Source organism: Rhinoderma darwinii, chromosome 3, assembly GCF_050947455.1.
Source record: "Rhinoderma darwinii isolate aRhiDar2 chromosome 3, aRhiDar2.hap1, whole genome shotgun sequence".
Lineage (NCBI taxonomy): Eukaryota > Metazoa > Chordata > Amphibia > Anura > Rhinodermatidae > Rhinoderma > Rhinoderma darwinii.
Genome location: NC_134689.1, coordinates 146,810,325 through 146,830,974, shown reverse-complemented (window position 1 = coordinate 146,830,974; position 20,650 = coordinate 146,810,325). Strand labels below are relative to the sequence as shown.

The window sequence follows — 20,650 nt, the reverse complement described above, 5'->3', positions numbered from 1 at the left end:
GGTTATATAGTGATGTTGGGGGTTCATATACAGGGATGATGGGGTTCATATACAGGGATGATGGGGTTATATCATCCTTGTGTATTACCCCATCATTGATGCATATGCCCTGTGATCCCTGTGTATAACCCCTATCGCCTGTGTGATAATTACTGGGTGTGTGTGTGACAGTGCAGGGAGCTGGTTGACTAATTAGAGCAGGGAATGAATGACCTGTGAACATAAAGGGGCGTGGCAGTATGCAAATAGCGAAGATGCTGTGGAGGGAGGAAGGGGGATGTAAGCTGTCTCCTCAGATGCAGCAAGGGATCATGGGTATGGTGGGTTACAAGACAAAAACCAGCCAGGACTAGAAGCATGGGATTTAAACAAACAGAAAAACCAATTGTGAGGTTGGAGATCAAACAGAAACTGGTTAGAAAGTATGTAGGGGGTTTTAAGGAAGGCCAGCCATGGCTGGGGGACACTTTTTAGAAAATATTTTTTTCCTGGCCAAACCCTTTAAGTTTTTGTCTTCATTTAAGACAAGTGAAGATGGGTCATAAGCTATAACGCATGGCCTGTCCTTACCCCTTCCAATTAAAGCAAAGACAAATCTTCGGATATAACACTATGAGCAGCTGCAGTATCTGTGTCTCTCACCCTGCTCCCTCCTTTCCTTCCCCTCTCCATAAACTTTGATGGGTAGCTATTCCCTGATCCCTCAATCAGCTGATAGTCTGCCTAGTCTTGAAACAGCAGTAAGTTTAGAGAGTGAAATACTACGGTTTGTTTACAAGTCGCTTTTTTTGTGGCTTTCTTGCCACAAACGCAGTATTTTTTTTTAAACTCTTGTGCAGTTTTGGCCCGTTTGCGGCGACCGCAGCAAAAGCCGCCACACAAAAAAATTACTCATGTAAACATACACTTAGGAGAAAAGGGGGGAGGGAGCAGAGGAGCCTGATAAGTGGAGAAAAAAAAAAGGTATTTTATACTATTGATTTATGTAAGGTTTGTCTAAAGTGCAGTGCCTATTTACATGAGATGTCCTAACATGTTTGTGATGAATATTATTTATTTCTGTGAGGCTAGGTTCACACTTGCGTTGTATGATCCGTTACGCTGACCAGTTTTTAGGTCAGAATAAGGATAAAAACGGATGAGTTAAACATCCCAGTGAAATCAAATCTACAATCCGTTTGTATCAGTTTTACATTGACACCAACGATAAAAATATCCCAACCGGCAGACATTTTTTTTTTCTTAACAAAGTCCTGTGCTCTGCACTTTTATCTCCATCAAAAAAATGGATGACTAACATAACAAACGCAAACAGATGCTAATGGATATAATTAAAAATACCATGGATTTCAATGGGACTTTTAACGGATCCGTTTTATCCTTATTCTAATCTAAAAACGAATCAGCGTAACAGATTATACAATGCAAGTGTGAATTTAGCCTTAAGCTACATAAAAAACTGATCAATTGTCAGTTTTTCATGACGGTTTTGCATCATTGGGTCTCCAAATTTCCCCCCATTTCCAGTCCATCTTTAATGGCCGTTTGCCATCCGTTTTTCATGGCTGTTAAAAAAACTAATGGATTTAACTTGTCTGGGGTTTTTTTTTTGTCCAATCCCCACTGTAGAAAGTGCCACACACAGTACACACATGTAGATAGCGCCAGTGTCCCCTATGGTGCCACAGTGCCCATGTAGATAGCGTCGCCAGACAGCCTCCCCTGTAGGCAGCGCCAGACACCCTCTAGGAGTGGAATCCCCAGCAAAAGCATTGGCAACACTCTGGCCAGGGATCCCGCTCCAGGAGGATCCCCTGATGTCACTGTCCATATATGGAGTGACGCCATGGGCTCTTCCAGAATCACCAGCCAGAGCGTCATTAACGCTCTGGCCAGGGATTCCGCTCAAGGATGATCTCCTAACATCACTGTCCATAAAGCTCCCCAGCCAGAGATTCCGGCAGTGACGTCAAGGATATCCCCAGGCTCAGCACTTAAAGTAGCGATGTGCCCTGGGAGTCCTCTTGGCCAGTATCAGTTGTAACAGCCGTCATAAGTATGGATTCCTAAAAAACGGCCGTTAAAAACTGATCCATTGAGTACTATGAGGGACGTATGGCTGTGAAAACGGCCAAAAATAGGACGTCTTATTTTTTTGACGGCCCGTATTCATGGGCCATTAAAAAAAAAAACAGCCGCGTGAAAACAGCTATAGAACTACACAGTTCGGAAAACGGCCATCATACGGACATTTTTCACTGTTGTGTGAATGCAGCCTAAGGTCACTTTCACAAGGCCGTAATATGGGCAAATTTAGCGTCTGTATTACATCCACAACACCTCCTGCCCTTTAACTGAACTAAACGTAAATCACGATAGGGTTACATTTTTACACAGTATTCTGCCTATTAAAAAGCTACAGAAACCTGACAGAACCAAACCAAATGCGAGTAAAGCCTAAGGGCTTATGTACTTGGCAATGTCATGCAGAGTCCATGTACAGCGGCACACGGAGTGGCTTTGGGTCTGTCTTATGCAGACATAGGCGTTCTGTATATCATAGTATGGTGCCTCTGTCAGACATTGTAAGTGATGCTTTTGAAGGGAAAATACCACTATAATAGGGCATGCAATGGAGTATATGATATGATTTTTTTGGTGTAAAATCAGAGGCATAGGAAGGTACATTATGGGTGTTATATTAAAGATACATACACCATTCGGTAAGATGGTAGTGTGTATGAGGCCATTGGCTGAAGCAGTTGCTAAAGTTTATCAGCTTGCATCAATTTTTATTTCTGATAGAGACCTATGGATTAAAAAAAATAAAAGAATTTGGTATCCGTTATTTAAAGCGAACATGTCACTGACTTTTTTCTGCTGTCTGAGGGCAACCAACTAGTGACAGATAAGCAGCTTTCAGAAGTCGGTCACTTATGTCGAATAGTTTTGGGACATTGGAAAACTTAAATTTTGAATGTTGCAGCACGATGCGAGCGCTGCGAGGAAGAAGTCCGTTATATTCATGACCGGCCGATCCACCCACCAACGATTGACAGCTTTCTCCGTATTACTATTCAAAGCAAGATAGCGGTCTTATCAGCAGGGGGAGCAGCAGCTCATGAATACGCTGGATTCCTACCTTCCAGCGCTCGCATGATGCTGCAACATTCAAAATGCAAGTTCTCCAATTAGGGATGCACGATGCATTGAAACTTCGATACTGTGCACCCTCAAACGGTTTGATACCGTTATTTCATATATTTCGATACGAAGCTGTGCGGCCACACAGCTAAGTATAGTAATACATGAATGTATGAGAGCGGGTCTGCAGCTGTGTGATTCAGCCATTGTCCCACTCCTGACGAGTACACGCGGTCAGCTTGATGTGTTGCGGCCGGCGCTACTCTAATGAGTGGTGGCAGTGAAGACAGAACATGGCGGGCGCACTGCAAAACACCCCCATGTCAATAAATAACACATTTATAGCGACATTCATGTTTACGCTGTTATAAAACAAACTGCTTTCTTTCCCTTATTAATGTGAGGCACGAGGTATTATGAATTAAGAACCTCCATGTACCTCACATTAATAGTAATTCTTCAAGTATATAAATGCTAAAAAGCCAAGGTCTGAACATGTAGGACCCCTAGATAATGGTAATGGGGAGTTGATCACAGGGGATCAAGAGAAGGCAGAGTTACTAAATGGGTTCTTTAGCTCTGTATATACAACAGAAGAAAGAGCAGCTGATGTAGCCGCTGCCAGTGCTGTTAATATATCAGTTGATATACTGAATTGGATGAATGTAGAGATGGTCCAAGCTAAATTAAATAAATGTGCACAAGGCCCCGGGACCAGATGGGTTACACCCTAGAATTCTTAAAGAACTTAGTTCAGTTATTTCTGTCCCCCTTTTCATAATATTCAGAGAATCTCTAGTGACTGGTATAGTGCCAAGGGACTGGCACAGGGCAAATGTGGTGCCTATTTTCAAAAAGGGCTCTAGGTCTTCCCCAGCTAATTATAGACCAGTAAGCTTAACATCCATCGTGGGGAAAATGTTTGAGGGGCTATTGAGGGACTATATACAGGATTATGTGATAATAAATAGCATTATAAGTGACAGCCAGCACGGTTTTACTAAGGACAGAAGTTGTCAAACTAACCTAATCTGTTTTTATGAAGAGGTAAGCAGAAGCCTAGACAGAGGGGCCGCTGTGGATTTAGTGTTTTTGGACTTTGCAAAGGCATTTGACACTGTCCCCCATAGACGCCTAATGGGTAAATTAAGGACTATAGGTTTAGAAAATATAGTTTGTAATTGGATTGAGAATTGGCTCAAGGACCGTATCCAGAGAGTTGTGGTCAATGATTCCTACTCTGAATGGTCCCCGGTAATAAGTGGTGTACCCCAGGGTTCAGTGCTGGGACCACTATTATTCAACTTATTTATTAATGATATAGAGGATGGGATTAATAGCACTATTTCTATTTTTGCAGATGACACCAAGCTATGTAATATAGTTCAGTCTATGGAAGATGTTCGTGAATTGCAGGCAGATTTAAACAAACTGAGTGTTTGGGCGTCCACTTGGCAGATGAAGTTTAATGTAGATAAATGTAAAGTTATGCATCTGGGTACCAACAACCTGCATGCATCATATGTCCTAGGGGGAGCTACACTGGCGGATTCACTTGTTGAGAAGGATCTGGGTGTACTTGTAAATCATAAACTCAATAACAGCATGCAGTGTCAATCAGCTGCTTCAAAGGCCAGCAGGATATTGTCGTGTATTAAAAGAGGCATGGACTCACGGGACAGGGATGTAATATTACCACTTTACAAAGCATTAGTGAAGCCTCATCTAGAATATGCAGTTCAGTTCTGGGCTCCAGTTCATAGAAAGGATGCCCTGGAGTTGGAAAAAATACAAAGAAGAGCAACGAAGCTAATAAGGGGCATGGAGAATTTAGGTTATGAGGAAAGATTGAAAGAATTAAACCTATTTAGCCTTGAAAAAAGACGACTAAGGGGGGACATGATTAATTTATATAAATATATTAATGGCACATACAAAAAATATGGTGAAATCCTGTTCCTTGTAAAACCCCCTCAAAAAACAAGGGGGCACTCCCTCCGTCTGGAGAAAAAAAGGTTCATCCTGCAGAGGCGACAAGCCTTCTTTACTGTGAGAACTGTGAATCTATGGAATAGCCTACCGCAGGAGCTGGTCACAGCAGGGACAGTAGATGGCTTTAAAAAAGGGTTAGATAATTTCCTAGAACAAAAAAATATTAGCTCCTATGTGTAGAAATTTTTCCTTCCCTTTTCCCGTCCCTCGGTTGAACTTGATGGACATGTGTCTTTTTTCAGCCGTACTAACTATGTAACTATGTAATTAACCCCATCATGTACCTCACACATTAGCCCAATGTTGTCCATTATGACTGAGGAACATGATGTGGTTACTTCCTATTAATGTGGGTTACTTCCTATTAATGTGAGCCACGTGGAGGTTCAAGATTCATCACGCCTCACATCAGAAAACGGAAGAACTTTTTTTTTTATTATTATTGTTGTTGGCAAAAGTATCATTTTGGTATCAAGTATCGCAATACTACACTAAGTATCAGTGTCGAAGTCCAAATTCTGGTATCGTGACATCCCCATCTCCAATATCACAGCACTATCAGACATAAGTGACAGCGTGTCGGTCACTACTTTATGCTGCCCTCAGAGAAGAGCATAAAGCCAGTGACCGGCTCCCCTTAATATAAAGCAAAAAATGTGAACACAGCCTTACAGACGCCTGTGTTCTCTCAGCAAAATTTACACAGGCAGTGGTATACATTTTAGATATGAATCTGATCCCATGTATAAGAATAGAAGAATACGTGCTATATTATTGATACTTTCCACAAACACGATGGGTCTTATGTATAAGGGTATGTTCACACACAAACTCAAAAACGTCTGAAAATACGGAGCTGTTTTCAGGTGAAAACAGCTCCTGATTTTCATAAGTTTTTTTTAACAACTCGCGTTTTTCATGCCCGTTTTTGGAGCCGTTTTTCAATGAAGTCAATCGCCTCCAAAAACGTCCCAAGAAGTGTCTTGCACTTCTTTTGACGAGCCGTCATTTTACGCGCCGTATATTGACAGCGACGCGTAGAATAAAGGCTCGTCGGAACAGAACATCGTAATTCCCATTGAAAGCAATGGGCAGATGTTTGTAGGCGTATTAGGGGCGTTTTTTCAGGCGTAAAACGCCCGAGTTACGTCTGTAGCCACTGCGTGTGTACATACCCTCACTGATCAGGTACTGTACAACACATGAAATGGGGATTGTACCAGTGAGTAATGACATCTGGTCTTTGGTCTCTTATTCCACATCATTCTACACATGATATGAGATGGAGCTAAAAAACCATGAAGATTACAAATAACCATTTGGAGCCAATCTACTCTAGTGGTCCAGCATTACAACTAAGGCTTCGTACACATCTGCGTTGGGGTCCCATTCTGATGATCCGTTGGAGGTTTCCGACAGAACGGGGCCCTGAACAGACACGAACGGAAACCAAAAGGTTTCCGTTTCCATCACCATTTCAATGGTGACGGATCCGGTGCCCATGGTTTCCGTTTGTGTCTGTTGTGCACCGGACCCGTCGTTTTGCCGGAAGCAATAGCGTAATTGACTAGCAGATGTGAGCGAAGCCTTAGTTAGATATCTGTAGGTGGATGGAGTCCTGGCTAACTCCACTAATAACTAAATGCAACTAATAAAAAAAAAAAAACAAGAGAGACATAGGAACATTATGGACTCCCTAACCTTCCACAATGTACGATCAACCCAACATAGTCTACAAGTGTAAGGCTCTGTTCACACTGGCCATCGTGACTTTTGTTTCTACAGGATCCATGAAGATATGTAGGATCTGTCCCCCCTATTGGCTTATAATATGTCTGATATTTCATTTTTTTTTTTACTTGATAGAATATCGCAGAATGCTAGACTATTCCGAATGTCAAAAGGCAACAGGCTCAATGCCACCTAATGGATGCCCCAGACGTACGCGACTGCACACACGTCTCCCATTCTAATAAAAATACTAAGGGGTGTACTTTTTTCTTGAGGAATTCTCTTGTATTGAAAAGCATAGTAAACTGTGCTGATCAATAGTTAAAAAAAAATAAGGTAACCACTCAAGTACAGACCAAATGGGTCACCGAATAGTTGAAGAGTGCCCCTTACGTATATATGCCAAAGGTACAGCAAAGACATGATGTGAACACAAATCAGACAAACACAAGTGTAAACAGAGCCCTACGGTGTCGTCAACCTGACTTTTAGAACGTGACTTGTTGACCATTTTTCCAGACACTGTCACTAGAACAATGAGAAGAAACCAGCAGACTAATAGCAGGAGTACAGGATGGCTCAATCTCTAAACAGCACAATACAGCTCTGTGACTAGAGCATGACTCAGGATCATTAGAACAATATATCAGCGTAAGAACAGGACCAGGCTAGCCCGGAAGATAAGGTGACTGGGTCGTACATGCACCTCCACTGGTCTGATCTCATCTGCTTATCGGTCTATGCAGTATACACGGACACTAGACGCGGCTGTCCCCAGTACAACGCAGCAGCAGGGGGTGCTGGACTCCAGTGAGACACATGTGGATGCTGGAAGGGTTTAGGGGGCTCCTGTCAGTGGGTGCCTAGATCCAGACACACAGTAGCACTGACACAGAGGGTCGCATTACACAGGGGCTTGCCTGGAAACCCCGACTAGCGGCCTCTGGGCTTCCTGCACACAAAGACACGGCTACCGGTGAGAAGTAAACGGCCAAGAGATGATACCAGGCCGGCGTGCTGGGGGCGGGTCTCCCGGTCTCACCTCATCCTCCCGCTCGTTCTTGAAGCACAAACAGGCCGCCCGCTTCTTAAAGCCTTCCCGGTCATAAGTCCGAGTCTGGTTCGGCTTGAACTTCATCATAGAGGCGGCTACTCCTCCAACCTCCCCGGATGCTATTGCTGCTGTCACTGCGACTCTTGCCGCTCCCTATCCGCACAACACGTCCGAGCGCCCGGAGCAGGAGGAGAGCCGGCCCGGGGTTAGAGAAGGCTGGTGGTGAAGAGAAGTGAGCACCCGGGGTAGACGCGCCTCTCCATGGACTTGTGTCGTCTCCGGTCTGTGTCCGTTCAGCTGGTCCGGCCCCGCTGCCTGCACTCCCCCGGCCCCCCCGTCACTCCCGCCCCTGCGCGCGCACTGCGAGTCTTTCTAGGAGAGTAGGGCTTGCATTCCACGGCGCGGTCGAGAGAGAAAAGCTAGGCGCATGCGCGGCGGCGAGGGCGGGATTGCTGGCTACAGCTCTCAATGAAGAGCAAGCGTACTAGAGCGCGCATTCCTGTAGATTCGCTGTCCCCGCCCAGGGGCTGAACGGCGGCGGCTGAAGGGAGAAGCGGTGTACGGCCTACTCCCTGCGTTACCCAGACAACTACTCCATTAGTGCCATTAGTATACGTGTATGGATATCTCACTGTACGCTACACGTCTGGGCGGTGGAGGAGGATCGCTCCGGTGTGTTATGTGTGGGCGCTTAACAACTGGTGTCATAATACAGGAGTTCTGTACACACAGAGGTGGTCTGCTAGTAGTCTGCCACACAAAAACGGCAGTAATTATCATGGGTACCTTACCAACAACCACTATACAGTAATGTTCATGGGCACCTTACCAACCACTCTATAATGATCATGGGTACCTTACCAACAACCAGGGGCGTAACTAGGAAAGACTGGGCCCCATAGCAAACTTTTGACTGGGGCCCCCCCTCTGCTGGGTATTTCATTTCTACGGAGCTGCCGACACAGACCCCGGAAGTCCGAGGTTTGTCATGGAGAACTTAGGGGGGACTTTCGGTCCCCCGTTCTCCTCATCGCTGCCAGCGATCACACATGTATCCCCTATCCTGTGGATAGGGGATACATGTCTTATGTAGGAACAACCCCTTCAGTGGCGTCGCGCTGTAACAGCCATAGCGGCTGCTAGCGGAGCCTGCGGCCATGGGAGGGGGCCGTGCCGGCGGGTGGCACGGGCCCCCTCATGCTGCAGGCCCTGTAGAAGTCACTACGGCTGCTATAGCGGTAGTTACACCACTGCGTATAAGTTTGTACGGCGTAAAACTACAGCTCCCAGCATGGCCGGAACAATGGTAAGGATATGCTGGGAGATGCGGTTTCACAAAAAAAATCCTATCACCATCATCTCGCTGCAGATCATACAGTGACTACAATACTGATTAGAGGCAGAATAAACATTTACATTAAGTGACTCACCGGTGACGTCTCAGATTCTAGTTATTTTCTTCTCCCTCCAGTTCAGACATCTATGATGGATTTCTCCCGGCCATGACCCATTTCTGCAGTTTTCCGTTTAGATGTCTTCAGCTTCTCACTTTTAAAACATTTCTGCATCTATAAAACGAAGTTAAAATTCTCAACACATCTAAATATAACTGTCACAAACACACAACATGTCCCCTGTAGATAGTGACCTACATAGAAGCCCCTGTAGATAGTGCCCACATATGGACTCCAGAGCTGCAAGGCAATAGTGCTAACCACTGAGCCACCGTGCTGCCCTACATATAGCTTCCCCTATAGTTAGTGCTCCACGTATAGCCCACCTCTGTATATAGTGTCTCACATATAGCTCCCCCTGTATATAGTGTCCCACATATAGCCCACCCCTGTAGACTGTGCACTACATATAGCCACCCTGTTGCTAGTGCCCCACAGGTAACCCACCCCTGTATATAGTGTCCCACATATAGACCCCCCTGTATATAGTGGCCCACATATAGACCCCCCTGTATATAGTGGCCCACATATGGACCCCCCCTGTATATAGTGGCCCACATATAGAGCCCCCTGTATATAATGGCCCACATATAGAGCCCCCTGTATATAGTGGCCCACACCCCCACATATAGACCCCCCTGTATATAATGGCCCACATATAGAGCCCCCTGTATATAATGGCCCACACCCCCACATATAGACCCCCCTGTAGCTACTGCCCCACATATAGACCCCCTATATATAATAGCCCACATAAAGATGACCCCCCCCCCCCCATAGATAATGCCATTCACATTTTTATGAGGGGAAAAAAAACAAAAACTTGACATACTCACATTCTCCGGTTCCCACGCTGTTCACTGGCGATGCAGACATGCTCTCTTCTGAGCATGTCTGCAGGAGTTGAACGAGCGTCCTCCAATGACGCTGATTGGCGGGGCAGAATGACTTGCCCCGCCAATCAGCACCTTCCAAGCATGGAAGCGGCGCGATGATGTCATCGCGCCGCTAGCCAATCAGTGTCATTGTAAGGCACTGGATGGTCAGGCACGGAACATGCCCGGCCATTCATGTATTTGGCTGCCGCTAGCACTGGGGCCCCCTCCGGTGCTAGCGACACCTACAGGCATGAGATGGCCTGTGTAAGGCTCGGCGTCGCGGGCCCCACAGTAGCGACGCTACCGCTGTAGTAGCCATAACGGCTGCTAGCGGCGCCACCGGGCCCCCTCAAGCCCCGGGCCCCGTAGCAGCCGCTACTGCTGCTACCGCGGTAGTTACGCCACTGCCAACAACCACTATGTAGTAATGTTCATGGGCACCTTACCAACAACCACTATGTAGTAATGTTCATGGGCACCTTACCAACCACTCTATAATGATCATGGGTACCTTACCAACAACCACTATGTAGTAATGTTCATGGGCACCTTACCAACAACCACTATGTAGTAATGTTCATGGGCACCTTACCAACCACTCTATAATGATCATGGGTACCTTACCAACAACCACTATGTAGTAATGTTCATGGGCACCTTACCAACAACCACTATGTAGTAATGTTCATGGGCACCTTACCAACCACTCTATAATGATCATGGGCACCTTACCAACCACTCTATAATGATCATGGGCACCTTACCAACCACTCTATAATGATCATGGGCACCTTACCAACCACTCTATAATGATCATGGGCACCTTACCAACCACTCTATAATGATCATGGGCACCTTACCAACCACTCTATAATGATCATGGGCACCTTACCAACCACTCTATAATGATCATGGGCACCTTACCAACCACTCTATAATGATCATGGGCACCTTACCAACCACTCTATAATGATCATGGGCACCTTACCAACCACTCTATAATGATCATGGGCACCTTACCAACCACTCTATAATGATCATGGGCACCTTACCAACCACTCTATAATGATCATGGGCACCTTACCAGCCACTATGCTGATAATACATTCTACTATAGTGTATATTTGCAGGGACAGTGCATTCCTGTTGAGAACTATGCGCAGCTACTCAACTGCTACCTGGAGTGTAACTTAAAATCTACTTAAAAAAGATGGCGTTCGGTCCAAGCTCCAAAAAAACCCTATTGTTTTGTGAGCTGCATACAGTGAAGGAAATAAGTATTTGATCCCTTGCTGATTTTGTAAGTTTGCCCACTGTCAAAGACATGAACAGTCTAGAATTTTTAGGCTAGGTTAATTTTACCAGTGAGAGATAGATTATATAAAAAAAAATAAAAAAAATCACATTGTCAAAATTATATATATTTATTTGCATTGTGCACAGAGAAATAAGTATTTGATCCCTTTGGCAAACAAGACTTAATACTTGGTGGCAAAACCCTTGTTGGCAAGCACAGCAGTCAGACGTTTTTAGTAGTTGATCATGAGGTTTGCACACATGTTAGATGGAATTTTGGCCCACTCCTCTTTGCAGATCATCTGTAAATCATTAAGATTTCGAGGCTGTTGCTTGGCAACTCGGATCTTCAGCTCCCTCCATAAGTTTTCGATGGGATTAAGGTCTGGAGACTGGCTAGGCCACTCCATGATCTTAATGTGCTTCTTTTTGAGCCACTCCTTTGTTGCCTTGGCTGTATGTTTCGGGTAATTGTCTTGCTGGAAGACCCAGCCACGAGCCATTTTTAATGTCCTGGTGGAGGGAAGGAGGTTGTCATTCAGGATTTGACGGTACATGGCTCCATCCATTCTCCCATTGATGCGGTGAAGTAGTCCTGTGCCCTTAGCAGAGAAACACCCCCAAAACATAATGTTTCTACCTCCATGCTTGACAGTGGGGACGGTGTTCTTTGGGTCATAGGCAGCATTTCTCTTCCTCCAAACACGGCAAGTTGAGTTAATGCCAAAGAGCTCAATTTTAGTCTCATCTGACCACAGCACCTTCTCCCAATCACTCTCAGAATCATCCAGATGTTCATTTGCAAACTTCAGATGGGCCTGTACATGTGCCTTCTTGAGCAGGGGGACCTTGCGGGCACTGCAGGATTTTAATCCATTACGGCGTAATGTGTTACCAATGGTTTTCTTGGTGACTGTGGTCCCAGCTGCCTTGAGATCATTAACAAGTTCCCCCCGTGTAGTTTTCGGCTGAGCTCTCAGATTCCTCAGGATCAAGGATACCCCACGAGGTGAGATTTTGCATGGAGCCCCAGATCAATGTCGATTGACAGTCATTTTGTATGTCTTCCATTTTCTTACTATTGCACCAACAGTTGTCTCCTTCTCACCCAGCGTCTGTCTTATGGTTTTGTAGCCCATTCCAGCCCTGTGCAGGTCTATGATCTTGTCCCTGACATCCTTAGAAAGCTCTTTGGTCTTGCCCATGTTGTAGAGGTTAGAGTCAGACTGATTAATTGAGTCTGTGGACAGGAGTATTTTATACATGTGACCATTTAAGACCGCTGTCTTTAATGCAGGCACCAAGTTGATTTGGAGCGTGTAACTGGTCTGGAGGAGGCTGAACTCTTAATGGTTGGTAGGAGATCAAATACTTATTTCTCTGTGCACAATGCAAATAAATATATATAATTTTGACAATGTGATTTTCTTTTTTTTTTTAAATATAATCTATCTCTCACTGGTAAAATTAACCTAGCCTAAAAATTCTAGACTGTTCATGACTTTGACAGTGGGCAAACTTACAAAATCAGCAAGGGATCAAATACTTATTTCCTCCACTGTATATCTCATTTCTTTTGCACGTCCTGCACTTAGGGCTTATTAGACAAACGTGATATACGTCCGTGCAACGCGCGTGATTTTCACGCGCCTCGCACGGACCTATGTTAGTCTATGGGGCCGTGCAGACTGTCCGTGAGTTTCACTCAGAGTGTGTCTGCTGCGTAAAACTCACAACATGTCCGTTATTTGTGCGTTGTTCGGCATCACGCACCCATTGAAGTCAATGGGTGCGTGAAAATCATGCGCACCACACGGAAGCACTTCCGTGTGACGCGCGTGATTCGCGCAACAGCAGTAAAAAGTATGAATGAAAATAGAAAATCACCACGTTCTTTTCTGTTTACAAACAGTGTCATAATAATGGCGGCTGCGCGAAAATCACGCAGCCACGCATCATACGCGGCTGACACACGGAGCTGTTAAGTACCTTTTGCACGCGTAAAACGCTGTGTTTTTTTCGCGCGCAAAATGGACACGTTTGTGTGAATAAGGCTTAAGGGGCTGCGGGCTCTTTATTAGTCACGGCTCGAATACCAAATTTACATCAGACAATGATAAAAACAAATAAAATGTATATTTTAGGGTAATACTATATTGTTGCTAGAAAGAAGAAAAGCATATTTTTCTTTTCTATTTTTTCAAACAGAAAATTCTAAAAAAAAAAAAAAATTTATAAAAATAATAAAAAATAAACCTTTATTGTTAAAAAATAAAAACTCGCAAAAATCACATCGCTAGCCCAACAAATAAAAAGTTCTAGCCGTTTATTTAACGCGTGCTAGAAATGGCTAAACGGTGTCTAGTCCTGAAGGCTCAAAAGAGCCCGGTCCTGAACCAGTTAATAAAGTTTTGAACAATATACAACAAAAAATTAAAAAAAAAAACCTTTTCCCATTTTTGTCAATAAAATAATATAAACAAAAAACTAAAAAAGGCCTGGTCCTTAAAGAGGCTCTGTCACCAGATTTTGCAACCCCTATCTGCTATTGCAGCAGATCGGCGCTGCAATGTAGATTACAGTAACGTTTTTATTTTTAAAGCACCAGAGGCTTCAGTTGATTCTGCAGCAGCATCAGCGTTTGTAGGTAAGTAGCTGCATCGACTTACCTGCTAACGCCGATGCTGCTGCAGAATCAACTGAAGCCTCTGGTGCCGATGTGTCCTCGCTCGTCTGACACGATGCAGGACCTGGGGAAGTGACGTCACAGCGTGATCTGGCAGAAGCTGGGCGTTCTGAAGAGAAGTGGATGATACTTCTCGTCAGAGCGCCCAGCTAGTAAAAGTATTAAAAACGCCCCGATGTACGCACATAATACACGCCCACTTGGACTTTTACTTTTAAACACGCCCACTTGGACTTTTGCAAGCCTCATTTGCATAACTACAAAAATGGTCATAACTTGGCCAAAAATGCTCGTTTTTTAAAAATAAAAACGTTACTGTAATCTACATTGCAGCGCCTATCTGCTGCAATAGCAGATAGGGGTTGCAAAATCTGGTGACAGAGCCTCTTTAAGGGGTTCATTTTGCATTTAGGGAGCAAATGAACAGTAAAAAAGTTTCAGTGCAAAGGTGTGTCCCACCACTCATAGTCAATTCGATAGACTGTGTCACATGACCAGGGGACAGGACATGTCTATATTCATACATTATATTTCAACGTTGACCTGCTATCAGGCTCATGTTAGTATATTAGTTGTCAAAGCTTTCGTCCTTAGGCTAAGTTCACACTTGCTTTAGTATACATTTACCTCTCTTCTGTCAGACGAAGAGAGGATCGAAACATTAGGCTGGGTTCACACGACCTATTTTCAGACGTAAACGAGGCGTATTATGCCTCGATTTACGCCTGAAAATACGGCTCCAATACGTCAGCAAACATCTGCCCATTCATTTGAATGGGTTTGCCGACGTACTGTGCCGACGAGCTGTAATTTACGCGTCGTCGTTTGACAGCTGTCAAATGACGACGCGTAAAATGACTGCCTCGTCAAAGAAGTGCAGGACCCTTCTTTGGACGTTTTTGGAGCCGTTTTCTCATAGACTCCAATGAAAACAGCTCCAAAAACGGACGTAAAAAACGCGAGTTGCTCAAAAAACGTCTGAAAATCAGGGGCTATTTTCCCTTGAAAACAGCTCTGTATTTTCAGACGTTTTTGGTCACTACGTGTGCACATACCCTTAAACGGAAAGCAACGGTTCCATTAGATTTACCTTTGATTTCATTGGTAATTCTTTTGTTTCAGTAGCTTTTCGTTTGTCTCCATTCGCTAGGTTTCTGTTTTTTTGATGGAAGCAAAAGTGCAGTCAGGGCCTGTTCACATCACCGTTCATTTCCGTTCCGGGGTTCCGTCGGGTCGACTACGCTATTGATTTAGTCAGAAAACCGGAAACCAACCGGAATGGTGACGAACGGAAAGCATTAGCGATGTTTCCGTCACCATTGAGATCAATGGTGACTGAAACGGAAGCTGTGCTGTCAGTTTCACTTTCCGTTGCGGTGTTCACCCAACGGAACCCTCTGACGTAACCCCGGAACGGAAATGAACGGTGATGTGAACAGGCCCTTAGCCTTAAAGACATTTTATATTACTATTAAATAGAGGTAAAAATGTTTGCGCATATGTAATTCTCAGTCAAAATTTGTAAAAGGGACCTTGTTAAAATATTCCTACTGAGGCCCCATGCACACGAACCTAAAAACGGCCGTAATTATGGGCCAATAGACTTCTATTGGCCACGGGTACCTCCCCGTATGCTTACGGGAAGGTGCCCGGGCCGTTAAAAAATATAGAACATGTCCTATTTTAGGTCGTAATTACGGCACGTGCAGGCCCATAGAAGTCTATGGGGCTTTCGTAATTACGGGTGACTACGTGTGTGCACCCGTCATTACGGCAGCGTTGCTAGGCGACGTCAGTAAATAGTCACTGTCCAGGGTGCTTAAAGAGTTAAATGACCGGCCGTAACTCTTTCAGCACCCTGGACAGAAACTACCGATCACAATATAGATCAACCTGTAAAAAAAAAAAGACGTTCATACTTACCCAGAACTCCCTGCTTCTTCCTCCAGTCCGGCCTCCTGGGATGACGTTACAGCCCATGTGATCGCTGTAGCCAATCACACGCCAATCACAGGCTGCAGCGGTCACATGGACTGCTGCGTCATCCCGGGAGCTCGGGCTGGATGTCAAGAGAGGGACGCGTCACCAAGGCAACGGCCGGTTAAGTATGAATTTATTTTACTTTTACCTCGGAAAGGGCTGCCCCTTCTCTCTATCCTGCACTGTAAGCCTGGGTTCACACAACCTATTTTCAAACGTAAACGAGGCGTATTATGCCTCGTTTCACGTCTGAAAATAGGGCTACAATACGCCGGCAAACATCTGCCCATTCATTTGAATGGGTTTGCCGACGTACTGTGCAGATGACCTGTCATTTACGCGTCGTCGTTTGACAGCTGTCAAACGACGACGCGTAAAATGACTGCCTCGGCCTTAGGGTATGTTCACACGGCCTATTTACGGACGTAATTCGGGCGTTTTTGCCCCGAATTACGCCCGAAAATAGCGCCTCAATAGCGCTGACAAACATCTGCCCATTGAAAGCAATGGGCAGACGTTTGTCTGTTCACACGAGGCGTATATTTACGCGCCGCTGTCAAATGACGGCACGTAAATAGACGCCCGCGTCAAAGAAGTGACCTGTCACTTCTTTGGCCGTAATTAGAGCCGTTATTCATTGACTCCAATGAATAGCAGCGCTAATTACGCCCGTAATTGACGCGGCGTTCAAGCGCCTGCACATGCCTATACGGCTGAAATTACGGGGATGTTTTCAGGCTGAAACATCCCCGTAATTTCAGCCGTTACGGACGCCCTCGTGTGAACATACCCTTAGGGTATGTGCACACGATAACTGCAATTACGTCTGAAAATACGGAGCTGATTTCAGAGAAAACAGCCTCTGATTTTCAGGCGTTTTTGAAGCTGAAAATGAAATTTGGAGCTTCTTTTGAGGCTTCTTTTCAGACGTTTTTTGAGGCATTTTTGGAGCTGTTTTCAATAGAGTCAATGAAAAACGGCTTCAATTACGTCCCAAGAAGTGTCCTGCACTTCTTTTGACGAGGCTGTATTTTTACGTGCCGTCTTTTGACAGTGACGCGTAAAATGACTGGTCGTCGGCAGAGTACATCGTAAAGCCCATTGAAAGTAATGGGCAGATGTTTGCCGACGTATTTGAGCCATGTTTTCAGGCGTAATTCGAGGCGTAAAATGCCTCGTTTACGCCTGAAAATAGGTCGTGTGAACCCAGCCTGAGGGTATGTTCACACGAGGGCGTCCGTTACGGCTGAAATTACGGGGATGTTTCAGCCTGAAAACATCCCCGTAATTTCAGCCGTACCGGCATGTGCAGGCGCTTGAACGCCGCGTCAATTACGGCTGTAATTGGCGCTGCTATTCATTGGAGTGAATGAATAACGGCTCCAATTACGGCCAAAGAAGTGACAGGTCACTTCTTTGACGCGGGCGTCTATTTACGCGCCGTCATTTGACAGCGGCGCGTAAATATACGCATCGTGTGAACAGACAAACGTCTGCCCATTGCTTCCAATGGGCAGAGGTTTGTCAGCGCTATTGAGGCGCTATTTTCGGGCGTAATTCGGGGCAAAAACGCCCGATTTACGTCCGTAAATAGGCCGTGTGAACATACCCTTAGGGAGAAGGGGCTGCCGATTACTGCAGTGCAATTTTGCAGCGAAAACGTGCCCGTAAATACGGGTGGAATACGGGTGACACTGGACCCGTATTTACGGGCACGGGTCCATAAATACTGGTGCAATACGGGTCGAATACGTGTGACCAAGGACCCGTATTTACGGCAGTATTTACGGGAGGACAAAAATACATTCGTGTGCATGAGGCCTGAGAGTTGCTTTTGAAGACTGGGAAGGATCAGGGACTTATCTGTATTTATTGTTGTATCTGAGCTGGCAGATCTAGGGACTCGGATGCTTAAATTTTTTGCTATGTGGAGCCTTGACCTAAAACCCATCAAACACCTCCGATGAGGTGTGTTGGATCGCCCACGGCAAACCTTGCCCAACCAATGTCATTGCCTGACACAACTAATGCTGCTCTGGTAGAGTGGAGGCTGTTTTAGGATCAACTCTATGATTTTGGAATGTTCCATGTTCAGAATTTTACTTTCGGACTAATCAAGGATCCTTGTGCTGACATCATTGGCTGACGTCGTCTGTTACTACAATGTGCACAGTGGTTATTGTTACTTTCTGTTCTAACCCTATTACCAAATAGAGTTGGGGTGAAGATCTAACTTCTTAACAACTGAGGCCAGTTTCACATAAGCATAATAGGGATGCATTTCTGTACCCGTAAACTCTAAGCATGCCTATAGTTATGTGACCTGAGGTAGGATTTCACAGATCGTAGTTTGCATACAGCATAAATTTGCTTTGTATATAGAAACTCATCAGTAAATTGTAACTCCACCATTAGAGTTTTTACTGATTCTTATACCAAATATGACAGGTGCCCCCTCAATGCCGCATAGGTCAGGTACATAAACATCGTAAAGAAAGAAAAGATTACTGTCCAAAAGACACCTAAAAATAAAGGCTGACGAAAATGCTATTTAATATCAACATTTTTATTTATTTTTCTGCGGTCCAGACAGGTGTATGGACAGCAGATGGTCAAACCAAGGGAGGTTACTAAACTAGCACATTGGAAAATTCCTTCCAAAAGCCTGTGGCTACAGAATACACTCAGCCAAGTGACCACAATTGACTGGGCAAAGAGCAAAATGTAGACTAAATATGAAAAATATATGTGTGGTAAATTAAATGAAAAATAATTACCAAAATTTGAAGACAATTGCATGTATCTGGTATTTTATTACCATTTCAAGAAGAGACATTTCAGAATATATAAGGCTCTGTTCACACTGGCACTATGGTTTTTGCTTTTAGAGAACCATGACGAATATGACAGATCAGTTTGACAGATTTGTCATGAACCATTTTTTCCCCCAGTGACTTATAATGGTTGTTTTCATCTGGTATTTGTTTTTGTTTTTTAATAGGAAGAATAGCGCAGCCTGCCATGCTGTTCTGACCAGCAAAGAGTAACGGAAACATGATGAAAAAGAACGTACACAAGTGTAAACAGAGTCTTAGAGGAAGTTAATGAACTCTATGAGTTAATGAGTTATCCCTTAGCCTTAATAGCACTCAATAAGAGACAAAGAAGAGTTCCTATCCTATTTATTGTAGTTATAAAACCATCACACTCACAGGTCAGTAAAGATAGTTTTCTGCAATTGTCTTGAATTAGACCAAAACATATATAGCCTAACGATAGATTTACATGGGCAGATATGTGTCCATCAACACTTGCTTGAAGGCTTTTACATTGGCCAGTGTAAACTGTATTGAGGGCAGCATAAAGGGTAAAATCTGCCTTTGAATGAGCGTTTACTTGTTTGTTGATCAGGAATGAGCGTGTGTACAAACGCTCGTTCACCCGATCATTGGCCCGCGTAAATGGGCCTTTAGTCTTTTCTTATTGTTAATAATTGTCGCCTTCCTTTAATTTCCGTTACATTAAACTATGTTAATCTTTCAACATTTTCTTTTTACAGGACAAAAGGCAAATGTCAATAAACACACCTGCACAAAGAAATGTAAAGTTCAGAGCAAATTGTACATGGTTGAATGAGGGAAGGCATAACCAACCTGCTTTCCATCTCTTCTGTATTGAGGACATTTTCTGCTCATTCACGTTAATGACACGTCAATCAGACACAATGTAATAGCGTGATCCTGAGAATGAGGGGTCCTGGTTGCTCTCAATAGAGCGGTGGCTTCACATATTACACATTAGTTGAGCAGGTAATACTTGCATATAGGAGGAGTGAATGATTATCTAAGAATATTAGGCTCATTAGACCTGAGATTATTTTCCTCCTTATCCTGCGTTAGGTTGACTGTACATGTACATTGATCCCACAATAAATTCCATTTAGAAAATCACCTGAAAGGTTATCTGCCAACACTATAATAATGGCAAATAGGAGTAAAGGAAGCACTTTCTGTTTTCATCAAAGAACAATGAAACCCTGCACACATTATAATGGCTAGAGACACCTAACATATGTTTTTACCAGTTTTCAGATTTTAATAGAAACCAAGTGGTTAAATAAATCTCTAATAATTTCTTAAATAATGTAAATAGAATACTACATGTCATTATACTGTATTAGATTTCCATGTATAGACAGGTTGAGTCAACAGCTTTGATTAGAATGCTCATGTCACTGATTTTGTGATGTCACTCACGTCTTTGCACAGAATATTTAGTTATCGAATATTCCTGACACTGTTGACGTACACGAGATGTCAAATTTAAATGGACACTAACTTTTCATAAAATTTTTTGCTTAACTAATAGTATACATGTTTTTATATATGTATATATATATATACATATATATATATATATATATATATATATATAT

The 20,650-nt window shown here is 44.0% G+C and overlaps 1 protein-coding gene and 1 long non-coding RNA gene across 8 annotated transcripts in view; one reads left to right on the top strand and one right to left on the bottom strand.

Annotated features, from left to right (window-relative positions):
* The window catches only part of NUDT4 (nudix hydrolase 4), a 54,880-nt gene extending 46,604 nt beyond the window's left edge, over window positions 1–8,276 (bottom strand). Inside the window, exon 1 of one of the 6 annotated variants that reach the window (XM_075856825.1) lies at window positions 7,910–8,276. In XM_075856825.1, coding sequence (XP_075712940.1) covers window positions 7,910–8,008 — 99 coding nt within the window. In that variant the 5' untranslated portion in view covers window positions 8,009–8,276. The other 5 variants (XM_075856826.1, XM_075856829.1, XM_075856832.1 and 2 more) reach the window with 5 other exon arrangements.
* On the top strand, window positions 7,415–19,815 carry LOC142749165 (uncharacterized). Of its 2 annotated transcripts, none has more exons than XR_012882382.1 (3): window positions 7,415–7,552; window positions 19,217–19,429; window positions 19,775–19,815. It is a non-coding gene; the product is annotated as an uncharacterized LOC142749165 (long non-coding RNA). The 2 variants fall into 2 exon arrangements; XR_012882383.1 differs by lacking the exon at window positions 7,415–7,552 and adding an exon at window positions 8,390–8,593.
* Window positions 19,816–20,650: the final 835 nt, after the last annotated feature.